Genomic DNA, 9692 nt, shown 5'->3' with positions numbered 1-9692 from the left:
AGTTGCAAAATTATGACCATATCAAACGGCAACGTCGTTTCAAGAGACTATTCAGTCGTATTAAATAATAATTAATTACTTATGTAATATGACGTGAAAGATGATGCGTCATTAAAAAAACCAAAATAATAGTTTCATTCTGACTTTTAGATGCCATATGTGAAAAATATTTCTTTGCTATGAGAGTAGTAAATTAAAACGCGCGTTTGGTGTAATAAATAAAATAATATATTTATTTGAGTAAATATACGTAATTTATTGATTTTAACATATTCATATCCACTCATATTTAACGTCATAAACAAAATTTTTTTATATGTTTTGTGTGACTTTGATTGACATGTGGAATTTACTGTTGGTAAACAATTAGTTATAATATAATATTTAATTTGTTATAAATATTAAAACAACAAAATATATGTATCTTATTAATATATATCTTTTAATTAACAGAACAATATATTATATAATATATTTTAATTAACACCGTATTCCAATGATTCATTTAAAATTACACATACGGTAAAGATATACACAGTATAATTTTTTTATTAAATGATCTTCATTGATATTATTAACTATTAAGTATTTTTAATTTCGATTTGCCAGTAAGACCGAAATATATCCACCCGAGGTTTTTAATATCTAAAAATACAAAAGAACATTTACCGAGCAAAGCAAAAATAATGAATTATTTCATGTGTTATATATAATATATATAATATTATTTATTACCCTCATTTCATTAATTATATTAATTTACAAATTTCGGTCAACTTTTGTACTGGAGCAGCTGATAACTTTTTTAAGACAATTTTTCACGCTGAATTCGAATCCGACGCCAAAATTTTTCTAGGTCATTAGGTTTTCGAGATATCGCCAGGTGGCAGTACTATAGTGTCGTTATGGTGACTGCTCATCTTGACAGCAGATTGAAGCAAGTTCATTGTGCGCATGTTTTTCTAAGTTATTTCAATCACAAAAAATGTCGAATAGAGCGTGTAAAACAGACCCGAGTTTTTTTTGCTACTTTGATGGGAAATTTATAATCGCGAAGAAGGGCTATGTAATCACAGAGACGTTCAAATATCTTCTGCTGAAATCAAAGAAGGAACTTTTGTAGGTCTATAAATAAAAGAATTAATTAATGACCAGCAGTTTTCGCAACATCTGTCAGCCGCTGAAATTGCAGCATTGGCGTCCTTCAAAAAAGTTGTCCGCGAATTTCTCGGCAACAAAAAAGCGCCAACTACTGGCAAATAGTTGCGGATTTGCTGCAAAATGATTGTCGAATTGCTGCTCATATATCACTCAAGTTCCATTTTTTTCTACTTGGAGTTTTTCCCGGAAAACTTGGGTGAACTAAGCGATAAGTAAGGCGAGCTAATGTTACTATGATATGCGCTACTATGATAATGCACACTATGATATGCAAAGCATTGAGCCTAATTACAAAGGTTTTTGACATGAAGGCAGGCTCAGCGATTATTGCTGGTCCTTGTTGCGTGAAACGGACCCAAAACAAAACAAGAGACTAAGTTTGGAAGCCGTTCACTCTTAAATTTTTGAATAAAATGAGCCATTCTAGCAAAAAATAGCAAAAAATGAGCCTTTTATATATCTCGAAAACCTGTTGACCTATGAAAAAAACGGACTGCGGATTTTGAATCGGCATCAAAAATTACCTTAGAAACACATTTCAGCTGCTCCAGTATAAAACCGTGTATACCAGTGTTGTTAATAATTGCATTTTATAAAAGATCATATAAAAATATGTAATAGAATATTATTATTTTGATAATTACAATTAATATTATTGGGAGTGTGAATAAGTTCTTGCCGTTTCACCATCAAATGGCGGTATAAAAATTTTCTGTGTATAATTCAAGATGATGACGCATCTATATTGAAGTTCTATAACCTATGTTTAAAATCAGTGCGTGTCTTTCCATTAATCTATAAAGAACATTTTCTTTTTGTAGCGTAAAATATGTCAAATTTCGTGCCAAATAAACCGTTTTTGCGGGAAATTTTACTGTACTATTTTATTCAGAAGAAATCTGCAACTGAAGCACACAGAAATCTTATAGAAACCTATGGTGATCATGCTCTGTCGGAAAGAACATGCAGAGATTGGTTTAACCGATTTAAAAATGGTGATTTTGATGTTCAAGATAGAGAACGCAGTGGTGCACCAAAATGTTTCAAGACGAAGAATTGGAAACATTACTTGCTGAAGATCCATGTCAGACGCAATCCGATGTTGCAAAATCATTAGGAGTTGATCGAACAACAGTTTCGAAACGTCTGACAGCATTAAGAATGATACAAAAGGAAGGATCTTGGATGCCGTAAGAACTGAAGCCGAGACGTCGAACGGCGTCTTGTCACGTGTGAACAGCTGCTTCAACGATAAAAAAGGAAAGGTTTCATACATCGTATTGTGACTGGTGATGAAAAGTGGATATACTACAGTAATCCCAAGCATAAAAAATCGTGGGTTAAGCCCGGCGAAGCAGTAGCATCAACGCCAAAGCGGAATATCCACGGTTCCAAGCTCATGCTGTGCATTTAGTGGGATCAGCTGGGAGTAGTATATTACGAGCTGCTCCAACTCAACCAAACCATCACAGGAGATCTCTATTGACAACAATTCATGCGTTTGAGCCGAGTATTGAAAGAAAAACGGCCGCAATATAAGCAAAGACACGATAAGGTGATTTTGGTGCATGATAACGCTCGGCCGCATGTCGCGTCACCGGTCAAAACATACCTGGAAACGCTGAAATGGGAAGTCTTACCCCACCCGCCATACTCTCCAGACATTGCGCCTTCTGATTACTATTTATTTCAATCGATGACTAACGGCCTGGTTGAGCAGCACTTCACTTCTCATGAAGAAACGAAAAAATGGATCGATTCGTGGATAGCCGCAAAAGAAGTGTCGTTTTTTCGACGTGGAATTCTAATGCTGCCAGAAAGATGGGAAAAAGTAGTCTCCAGCAATGGGCAATAGTTTGACTTGTTTTTTTATTATTTTTTTAAATAAAGAATTTATTTTCACAAAAACGGCGAGAATTTATTTACACTCCCAATATTTTTATTAAAGACAATTAATATTATATTATATAGACACGCACATACACACACACGCGCGCACCCATGAGTGTGTATGTACGTATGTGTGTATACGTATGTATATCGAATAATAATAGTTTAAATTATCTTACGCTGCAAAACGTAGATATTGTCATAGGCAATATTTTCCCAGCCGTAATGTAGAGTGGTTTATTTGTACGAACCATTAAAAGAATTAAATTTTTCGCTTCCTGCGATTTCAACGTATGCCATTCGCACTCATATACCGCATTGTAAATTTCTTCGTACTTGATAAGACAAATATTACAATCAGCGTTACAATATATCAAAATGTATGGTTAAATATTTATATACTATTTATAAAAATTTAAGCGTTCAAGCTGTGCATTTTTAATTAATTATTTCGATAATTTTTCAATAAAGTTTAAACATATAGAAAAATTAATTCATACACTAATTGGATACAAAATAAAATAAAGCAAATCCACTAGAGAATAACTACTGAAACTTGATTGTTTATATTACTGTGTGTGAAATATTATTATATCAATTTCTAATATCAAAATATATTAATTTAAGGCAAGTAATATTAATATTAACAGGTGCTATAGTAATATCACTCTAAGATACTATAATTATATAAGTATAAAAAAATTTAATTTCGGTATTACACTCTCTATATACAATTTTAACTATATCAAACATTCCTATTATTTCTTTTCTTTCCTTCGATTTAAAATATTATAATATGTATCTTCCCATCTTCTACAAAAATAAGTACAGGGTGCGGCGAAAGGTATGCCCTCATTTTGGAGAGCAATCAATAAAATACTATTAAATGTAGAGGATTGGAAATTTTTTTATTACCTTTGGTACTTCAAACAGTTTTTTTACATTAACGTTTAAAAACGATATCTGCAAGATGGCGGCCTCCAGTAGCAATGCACTGATGTAGCCGATTTTGAAAGCTTCGGACTGCGTTTTGGCACATCTGAATCGGAATGGCGTTCACCTCTTCGATGATTCTCCTTTTCAGTTCTTGTAGGGTATGGGGACGATGCTTGAAGACTTTTTCTTTCAGATACCCCCACAAGAAAAAGTCACAAATGCTCAAATCGGGCGATCTTGCTGGCCACCCCAAATCACCCCTCAGAGAGACGAGTCGAGTAGGGAACATTTGCCTCAGTTTCGCCATAGAAATGCGGGCTGTATGCGCTGTTGCTCCATTTTGTTGAAATCAAATCTCCCCCAGATTTGTCTGTTCACTCAACTCCTGCAATTTAGGCTCAAAAAAGTTTTCCAGCATGAAAACATAACGTTGAGCTGTAACTGTAACGTTCTCTGGTGTTGTTGCAGTTCTGGGTCTTCCAACTGCATGAGTTCTTACTGTGGATCCTGTTTTTTCCAATGAAGAAACCCAACGTTTGATTGTTTTTCCATCAGGTACGGAAACATGGCGCCGAATATGGAATCGCAAGCGCATTGCTCTCTGCGTCGCAATGACTGAACGGCCATTTTCCAAAAAAGAGCGCACAGCGAATCCACGATGTTCTCCAGTCCAAATCATGATGTTAACTGAAAACGGTTGAGAACAACCTTCCTAATGAGACCCTGCCCAACAACCTACTCACGCCATCTGGTGAGCAACGGATTTTTCAAACTCGGGCAAACCTTTCGCCGCACCCTGTACTATTGCGTATTTTTATATTTTATTATATAGGTGAAATAAATTAATAAACAAATGTATTAAAAATAACAATACTTATTTGTTAGTTGTATATTAATAAATTTACGAGTAAAGAAAGCTTGATTATTTGAATTATATAATTAAACAATAGTTATTATCTCCTAGAGCTGTAATTTATCAAGGTTGTTTTTATATAGATACAATATTCTAATAGAGATAAAATACGATTGACGACTAAAATTTGAAAACTTACTCTTACCACTAATAATTCGCCGACTGCACAATAAACACACATATGAATTAATCCGGTACAAATAACCATGATAAGAAATATCGCTCTTCTGAAAGGCACGTTAGCACCTTCAAAAATTACCTAAATAAAATCTACACATGTAATGCAATAAAAAATATATTTTGGGTCTACGCTTAATTTCGTAGCAAAATTCAAGTAAATTTCGAATGCAAAATATTAAAAAAGGTGATATTAATAAAGGCGATTTTAATAAATATGTTCCATTCCGTTCAATGACGTCCTGCCGTCTCTCCACAAGTCTCATTATACTTCTTTTATAGAAATACTGAGATACATTGAAAAAGAAATCATCAAAGTAGTTTTTGAAGACGTTCAGGGAACTAAAGGTTTTATTATTCAAATTGCTCTGTAGCGCCCGGAACAAGCGAAGCCCGGAAGTCTGAAGGTTCAAAGTCTGGACTATACGGTGGGTGCAGCAAAACATCCCAACCAAGCCACAATGACTTTTGCCGGGTCATCAGAGGAACGTGTGATCTAGCTTTGTTCTGGTGGAAAAATATGCCCTTTCTTTTCGCCAATTCGGGCCCCATCTGATCGATTTTTCAATTTAATTTGGCCAGTTGTGAACAGTACTTATTTGAATCAATCGTTTAATGGGGTAGCAGCAGCTCAAAATAGATTGCGACAGGCCCGCCTGGTTTTAAATTCGGTGGCTGCGTGGACAGTCTCTGGTCAGTATAGGGCGCTCGTGTGGTAGTTGGTTGACAGTGCTCAGTTTTTCGTTGCGCTTTCTTGATGCCCTGTGAGAGTCAGAGGACCTTTGGCCGCGAAACGGTGGTACCGGCGTAGCTTGCCGGATTTTCACGCGTTCTTGTGTGCGTCTGAGTGAGTGTGAGAATGCATGAGTGAGTGGAGACCTGTGGTTTGGTAATCGCTGTTTATTTAATTATTTTCCATGTTGCTCCGTACAGTTAGTAAATCGAGCGGCGTTTTAAATCCACACTCGTAAATGTAAATATTAAGGCGACAAGTATAGACGCGTTATCTCGTGCTTCGCGGCATTCTCTCTTAAAGTAAAGCCGGAAATTCGGCGTGTCAATGTTCGCGGAATAACAGGTGCCGTGTATATAAAATATACACACGGCGATCGCTGCATGATAGTCGCGATACCTAGCGCGACGGCGGGGAGCGGGCGCGGTGTGGTGTTTATAGCTTCCTGTGCACTTTCGGCCGGAGTGTTTATCAATAATGTGTTGTCGCTACAGCACTTTAATGACGGAAGTTCGAATTAACGTGCATGCGACGGGATGCACCCTCGGGTCGCGGTAATACGGTGCGCTCGGTATTTACTCAGTCGGTGGTGCACGATAACGATACGATACTCTGCTGTACACGACGTGCTCGCATCGGTTGAGCCCCGGAGCGGAGGGCACGCGGTATCGTGCTGTTGTCTCGGTGTCGGTGGGCTTGGTCGGGCGAACCTGATCAACGTGCAGCCGGAAACGGTACGGTACGGCTGCGGCTGGCCGAAGTATTTTGGCGATTCGTCGGTCGGGCAAACGCTCTTTGTCTGTCCGGTGCGCAGCGCGGATTACGACGAGAAAGTGCGAGGCGTACGCTTGCCCGAGAGCCACACTGCCCGAAGATCGGTATGTAGCGGGCGATGTCGAGACGGGAACGTCATACCACCACGTCTGTTCGTCCCTGTCTCCAAGTCACGGGCGAGAAGGCCGAGGAATTCCCGGTGGAGACGTCGAACTCACCGTCTCGGAAAGGATTTTAGAATCCGGCGTCCGCGACTTCCACAGAAGGGACGGCGTTCTACCACCTCGCGCTTGCCGTTCAGAAAGATGTCGAGTGCGGCTATGGACACACAGCTGAGACGGCGCACACACCGTCGCGGTTCCTCGACCTGGCTGAATCGGGATCCGGAGCAGCCTGTGATCTGATCGATCTGACTGACTCCGGTGGAATCGGCATATTTGCCACGGCAGAGCGGACTTTTATACCGCTTCCGCCATGTTTTGCGGCACGCCGTTGTTTAACAACAACGGTTTGTTTTTCCGCGAACACACGCGAATATCACGTGTGTGATGCATGTGGAGAAATTTGTTTGGCGCAAAGCGCTTGTAGTGTTACGACGGTTGAACAATCATCCTCGGTGCTCGTCGAGGGGTGATATAGAATTAAATGACGATTTCTTTCCTATCCCACCAGATACTTTACATGAATTTCTTCGGGTGTAATGCAACCTTTGCGACCGTCTATGCATTCTACCTGCGCTTCGACCACGATGTTTTCCGACTGACATTGTTGTTGACAATTAACCTTTCATCGCCAGTGATCATCCGCTTTAAAAAAAGGTTCGTTTTGATGGCGTTTGAGCAGTAAATCGCAAGCTGAAATTCGGTCCATTACATTCTCTTTGTTCAGTTCGTGCAGCACTCAAACATCAAGCTTGTTTACCATTCCCAAACTTTCGTAAACGCCTCGAAACAGTGGATTGGTCAATGTTGAGATTATATCCGATCTCTGTAGTTGTCAAATACCGGTCGGAATCGATTAAAGCCTTGATTTAATCGGCATCATTAGTGACTAGTCGATCAAAGCGAAAAGCATCTTGGAGATTAAAATCTTCCCAACAAAATTTCGCAAACAACTTTTGACATACACTTTTGCCTACGCCAATCTCTCCATAAACGGCACATATCTTTTTGTTGGTTTGCGACGCGTTTTTACATTTTCGGAAATAAAAAAGCGAAATGCACTGAAAATATATGTTTTCTCCTTCCATGTTCAAAATATAATTAAACTTCGTATACGTCACGGGTCTCGATGAATATTTTCTTAAAATGTCAGCACAAATTTCAGCTTTCATTAAAATTACTACACTTCATATGTTTGACACATGTGCGTGCGGAAAATATTACTAATAAACTATTGCTAGCATCTGTCGGAATTTCGCTAAGGAATTATGCATAAACTCAATATTACATATATATATACAAGGGTGGATCAAATATAAACGAGCCTTTTGTAAAAAAACCATATACTTTTTAGAATTAATTCTAATTAACATTTTGTTTTATTTTTCTACATAGTCCCTCATCCTATATATACATTTTCTCTAAAGGTCTGTTAATTTGTTATCCCGGTATCATAAAAAGTTTGCGGACGTGTACGAAACCAATTGCACACGAACTGCTGCACCTCCTCGTTCTTTGTGAAGCGCTGTCCACCAAGGGCTTCCTTGAGTTGCCCAAACATATGGAAGTCTCATGGTAACAGGTCTGGGCTGTAGGGTGGATGTTCTAGGACCGCCCAGTGCATATCGGCCAACTTTTGTTGAGTTACTGCTGCGGTGTGGAGTATGGCGTGGTCATGGAGAAGCAACACACTTCTGATCTGAATGCCGCGCTTTTATGACCGATAGGCAGCTCGAACTGAAGTTACTGAGAGATTTCAAGAACAGTTAAGTGCCGATTGATTTCAATGAGTTCTCGCTTAGCCTCGGTGTTCTGCGCTGTGATGCTGGTGCGGGAACGGCGGCAATGTTTTCAACACGCTCCCGTCCTTTCTTAAATTTGTTACACCACAACTTCACCCATGCCATGAAAAGGTTTTTTCCCCGAACTGTGGAAGAAAACGGCACCGAATTTCAGCAGCATTTACATTTTTGTTGACGAGAAACTTAATAATAACACGTTGTGCAACTGCGGGGTGTATCTCTTTCTCGCTCTCCGTAATTGCGGCTGAAAAGCACACGTTGGCGCGCCAACGTTATTACTGCCTTCAACATGAACGTCCTCCACTGTCCAAAACGTTGCAGACCTCTCACCTGCCGACGGGCGCACAATTTAAAAAGGCACGTTTATATTTGATTCACCCTCGTATATGTATATATATATATTAGGTGTACAACTTTGCTCTCGCCGTTTTTTTTTAATTTGAGGCTTTATTGTAAAAAAATGGAGATAAAGTTATGTCAAAATATTGTCCATCACTGGCCACTACTTTCTCCCATCTTTTGGGTAATGCACGAATCTCGCGTCGACAAAACTGGTCATCTTTTGAGGTAATCCACGAATCTATCCATTTTCTGACTTCTTTATAAGACTGGAAATGTTGGTCAGCCAGGCCATGTGCCATTGATCGGAACAAGTGATAATCCGAAGGTGCAACGTCTGGAGAGTACGATGGGTGAGGTAGGACTTCCCATTTCAACGTTTCCAAGTATGTCTTGACCACTTTTGCAACATGGGGTCGAGCATTGTCATGCTGCAAAATCACTTTCTCGTGTCTCTCGGCGTAGTGCGGTCGCTTGTCTTTCAATGCTCGGCTCAAACGCATCAATTGAGTTCGATACCGATCGCTAGTGATTGTTTCAGTTGGTTTTAATACCTCGTAATACACTACGCCGAGCTGATCCCACCAAATACAGAGCATTACTTTGGAGCCATGAATGTTCGGTTTGGCCGTCGATGTGTAAGCATGGCCAGAAACTCCCCATAATTTTCTGCGCTTGGGGTTATTGTAATGAACCCATTTTTCATCTCCAGTCACAATGCGATGCAGAAATCCTTTTCGTCTTTGCCTTTCAAGCAGCTGTTCACAAGCAAACAAACGCCGTTCAACATCTCTTGGCTTCAACTC

At 39.2% G+C, this 9692-nt stretch overlaps 1 protein-coding gene across 1 annotated transcript; it reads right to left on the bottom strand.

The window, feature by feature from the left end:
- Nucleotides 1–591: 591 nt before the first annotated feature.
- Nucleotides 592–5108, bottom strand: LOC106747607 (odorant receptor 63a-like). The gene is made up of 3 exons (XM_014625290.1): nucleotides 5040–5108; nucleotides 3231–3386; nucleotides 592–645 (listed from the first exon to the last, which is right to left on the bottom strand). The coding sequence occupies exons 1-3, from the start codon at nucleotides 5106–5108 to the stop codon at nucleotides 592–594; spliced, it is 279 nt and encodes a 92-aa protein (XP_014480776.1).
- Nucleotides 5109–9692: the final 4584 nt, after the last annotated feature.

This window comes from Dinoponera quadriceps, unplaced genomic scaffold (genome assembly GCF_001313825.1).
Source record: "Dinoponera quadriceps isolate SergipeBrazil2010 unplaced genomic scaffold, ASM131382v1 scaffold286, whole genome shotgun sequence".
NCBI lineage: Eukaryota > Metazoa > Arthropoda > Insecta > Hymenoptera > Formicidae > Dinoponera > Dinoponera quadriceps.
Note: the sequence above shows the minus strand (reverse complement) of the source record. Positions and strands in the feature narration are given on the sequence as shown.

What these genes read in the sequence shown, in the direction of transcription:
- LOC106747607 (XM_014625290.1), bottom strand. Translation starts at nt 5,108, where the DNA reads ATGGTTATTTGTACCGGATTAATTCATATGTGTGTTTATTGTGCAGTC. An exon ending in GCGAATTATTAGTGGTAAGA is followed by an intron (nt 3,387 to 5,039) that starts GTAAGTTTTCAA and finishes TGTCTTATCAAG; the next exon opens with TACGAAGAAATTTACAATGC. An exon ending in CAATATCTACGTTTTGCAGC is followed by an intron (nt 646 to 3,230) that starts GTAAGATAATTT and finishes TTGTATTTTTAG; the next exon opens with ATATTAAAAACCTCGGGTGG.